This window comes from Charadrius vociferus, unplaced genomic scaffold (assembly GCF_000708025.1).
Source record: "Charadrius vociferus isolate BGI_N301 unplaced genomic scaffold, ASM70802v2 scaffold2879, whole genome shotgun sequence".
Taxonomy (NCBI): domain Eukaryota; kingdom Metazoa; phylum Chordata; class Aves; order Charadriiformes; family Charadriidae; genus Charadrius; species Charadrius vociferus.
In genome coordinates, this window is record NW_009650004.1 from 3,030 (window position 1) to 6,381 (window position 3,352).

General features: G+C 52.2%; 1 protein-coding gene across 1 annotated transcript in view; it reads right to left on the reverse strand.

The window, feature by feature from the left end:
- RAVER1 (ribonucleoprotein, PTB-binding 1) overlaps positions 1–3,352 on the reverse strand; it is a gene marked incomplete at both ends in the record, with an annotated part of 6,851 nt that overhangs the window by 2,953 nt on the left and 546 nt on the right. Inside the window, one exon of the mRNA XM_009891678.1 lies at positions 1,338–1,807. Within this exon, the coding sequence (XP_009889980.1) occupies positions 1,338–1,807 (470 nt within the window). The remainder of the gene's footprint in view (positions 1–1,337; positions 1,808–3,352) is intronic.

Below are 3,352 nucleotides of genomic sequence, written 5' to 3' on the forward strand. Positions count from 1 at the left end.
GAACCCCCCAACTCTCCCAGCAGAGGGGCTCCAGCCCTCCCAGCATCTCCGTGCCCTCCTCTGGCCCCGCTCCACCAGCTCCGTCTCCTTCTGCTGGTGGGACCCCCCGAGCTGGAGGCAGCACTGCAGGGGGGTCTCCCCAGAGCAGAGCAGAGCGCAGCAGAGGGGCACAGTCCCCCCTCGCCCTGCTGGCCACGCTGCCGGGGACGCAGCCCGGGTTGCCGGTGGCTCGCTGGGCTGTGATCGCCCATTGCCGGTTCATGTTGAGCTTCTCATCACTCAGCACCCCCAGGTTCTTCTCCCCAGGGCTGCTCTCCACCAATTCCCCACCCAGTCTGTCTTACTGGTATCGTGAATTATAAAGTGTATTTGTGGCTGCAAGGCGCTCGGTTAAAAGCCACAGAAGCAGATAAATACAGAGAATTAAAGCGATGGTGTTGCAGGAGAAGCTCAGCTAAGAAATCAAATCGCTTCAGTTTTTTAAAAGCCGAACGCCGCAGATTCCCACAGATTTGCTTTCTCCGCGTTGCGGGTAATTTTTTTGTCCGCCGTCGTCTCCCCGCTGTCCCCGCCACAAACCGCACAATAGTTCCCTCAGGCTCTGACAGAAGTTTATGAGCGAAACCGTTTAGAGAATTATTTTAGAGAAGAAAGGAGAATTTATTCACACAAACCAGGAATTTGATTCGCTACGAAGCAAAAGAAATAGCGGGCCGTAAAGCGATTTTACTACGTTAGGCGCTCAGCAGAGCTCTCCTCCCAGGTGATCGCTGAACAAATTGCGCGGAAGGACTCCGCGCCTTTAGGATTTCTTTCCGGTCTCAAACACAAACGACCCCCACTTTAATTGTTGCTGCATAATTAAATCCTTTCTGATTTTCATTTGCAGCACCAGCAGATGCCGAGATCATCTCTTCTCAGACCAGAAGCACCATCGGTTTTTATTTCTTAATTATTCTCTAGCTTTTTAAATGGTTATTACGTAGTTTCCTTATAAAAAATCTTGTCTTGGGTAATATTTCTCCCCCCCCGACTCTTTCAAACGAAAAAGAAAGTGCTGACATTGTTCCCCCGTTCGCATTGTTTTAATTAAAAACCTTCAAATTACCGCACCTTGCTATTTTTCTCCTCAAACCTCACCCCCACTGACCGCAAAGCTTTCCCAGCTCCGCGCCCACATTCCCAGGCAGAATCATTTCCCCGCTGCCCGACACAGGGGTGGCTGCTTGCTTCGGGCCACCAACCTCCCCCGGGAGCTCAACCCAATGGGGGAAAAAAAAAAAAAAACACCAAAACCACCTCGACGCCCCCCAAAATCCTCTCCCGGTCCCCCTCACCTGGCAAAAAGTTGGGGCGCAGGCAGCGGAGAAGACTTGCCGCAGCTCCTCCAGGTCGGCGTAGTTGTGGGGCAGTTTGTCGACGCACAAGCACTTGGAATGGAGAAGGTCTAACGTCAACTGGTTGACATCCGTCCAGTGGACGTAGAGAGTCCGCGTCCCCAACTGCTTCCCCAACAGATCTGACTTAGCTCTGGCCGCCGAATCCTTTTTCATATATTCCACAAAGCCGTAACCTTTCGAGTGTCCCGTTTTCTCGCTGTACACCAAGAAACACCGTTCCAGGTTGCCGAAAGGTCGGACCAGCTCCTCGAATTGTTGCTGGGTGTAGAGCTGGGGGAGGTTGGCGATACACAGGAGAGCGTCCGTGGGCTGCAGCTGCACCGAGATCTCCTTCTCCCGCAGTTTGCTCAGGTGGAGTTTTTTGATGGCCGATTCCGCCTGTTCCCCGTTGAGCAAAGTGACAAACGCTGCGGGAGCAGAGGCGGGAGGGGAAGGCTGAGGTTCTGCCCGCCTTTTCCTTTTTTCCCCCCCCCCCCCCCCAAACGCAAAGCCACAGAGGGGAAGGCGGCAAGGCGGAGGGTTAAACCCTGAGTGATGGAGGGGGGAAAAATTCGCCCCTCCCGCCACCCAAAATGCCAAGGGAAGGTCTTGGCGAGTGCCAGACGGTGAAATCCCACCGTCCTCGGTGAAGCCTCACACAAGGTGACCCGTCCCTGAGCTCCAAGCAGACGCTGGGGACAGGGATGGTGCCCCCAGGTCCCAGCCACCCTCACCCCACCACAGCCAGAGAACCCCCCCCCCCTGCCCCCACCTCCCCCCCGCTTCCCCTCGCCGAGCCCCACGCGGGGCAGGGGCACGGCGGGGTTATGCAACGCGCAGGGCGCATCGATCGGGCAGCAGGGCTTCGGCAACGCACGTTGGGGACGCCGCCGGCCCGGCCCTGCCCTGCGCGGCCGCAAAATGAAAGGAGTGGAACATCTCCCCAGACTTGAGACACACTGCTAGTGCTGCTACATGCAAAACTAGATCTAGCGGCTTTGTTTTGGGATAAGCAGCATGAGGGGGTGGTTTCTTTGTCTTAGCAGCTTTTTCAGGATCGGCTATTATTTGAGGTTTAACCAGGGCATGGACTGCTACTGGCAGCAGTGGCTTCATCACATTTGTAAGTACGGCATGGCACCCTCCTGGTAACTTTTCAAAGAAGCACAAGTGGGACATGTGCTCTGGACTTGTGCCATTTCATAGAAACAATGGCCTTCTCATTTAAGCATCTAACATGCCTTCTAAAGAAAGCAAGGCTGGGTGAAAAAAATGGGAAAGCTGCTACTCTTTAGTCAGGTGTAGAAATATAACAATGTGGAATTTTATGGTCACTTTCTTCCAAGCTGCTCCAAGGGCTTTAATTAAACATATCTTGAATTGTTTATTCAAGATATGTTTGGTGTTTATTACACCATTTGTAATTTTAGAAAATAATCTTTCATATTCATGCATTAAGTTTGATTTTATCCAAGTAGGACCACAGATTCAGAAGCAAATGGTATTTTTCCCATCATCATATTATCTCAGGCCCTTAAAATCATTTGGTAACATAATCTCATTTTATCTGGATAAAAGAAAATAGCAGTATTTCAAGCCACCATTTTGCAGATGAGATAGCAAGGTCCAGAAAGATTTAAGCATTGGGCAAGAGGATCCTAGAGGTAAAGCCTGGGGGCAACACCCTAATCAGAGGTCACCCCATCTTCCTGCTTTCCTGGCCCATTTCCTTGTCCTGCTGCAGGGTGTGAATATATGTATATTGGAGGATGTTAGGTGTCTTGTCCTTTTTTTTAGCATGCATTAGAATCACAGAATGGCTTGGGTTGGAAGGGACCTTAAAGATCACCTAGTTCCACCGTCCTCGGTGAAGCCTCACACAAGGTGACCCGTCCCTGAGCTCCAAGCAGACGCTGGGGACAGGGATGGTGCCCCCAGGTCCCAGCCACCCTCACCCCACCACAGCCAGAGGA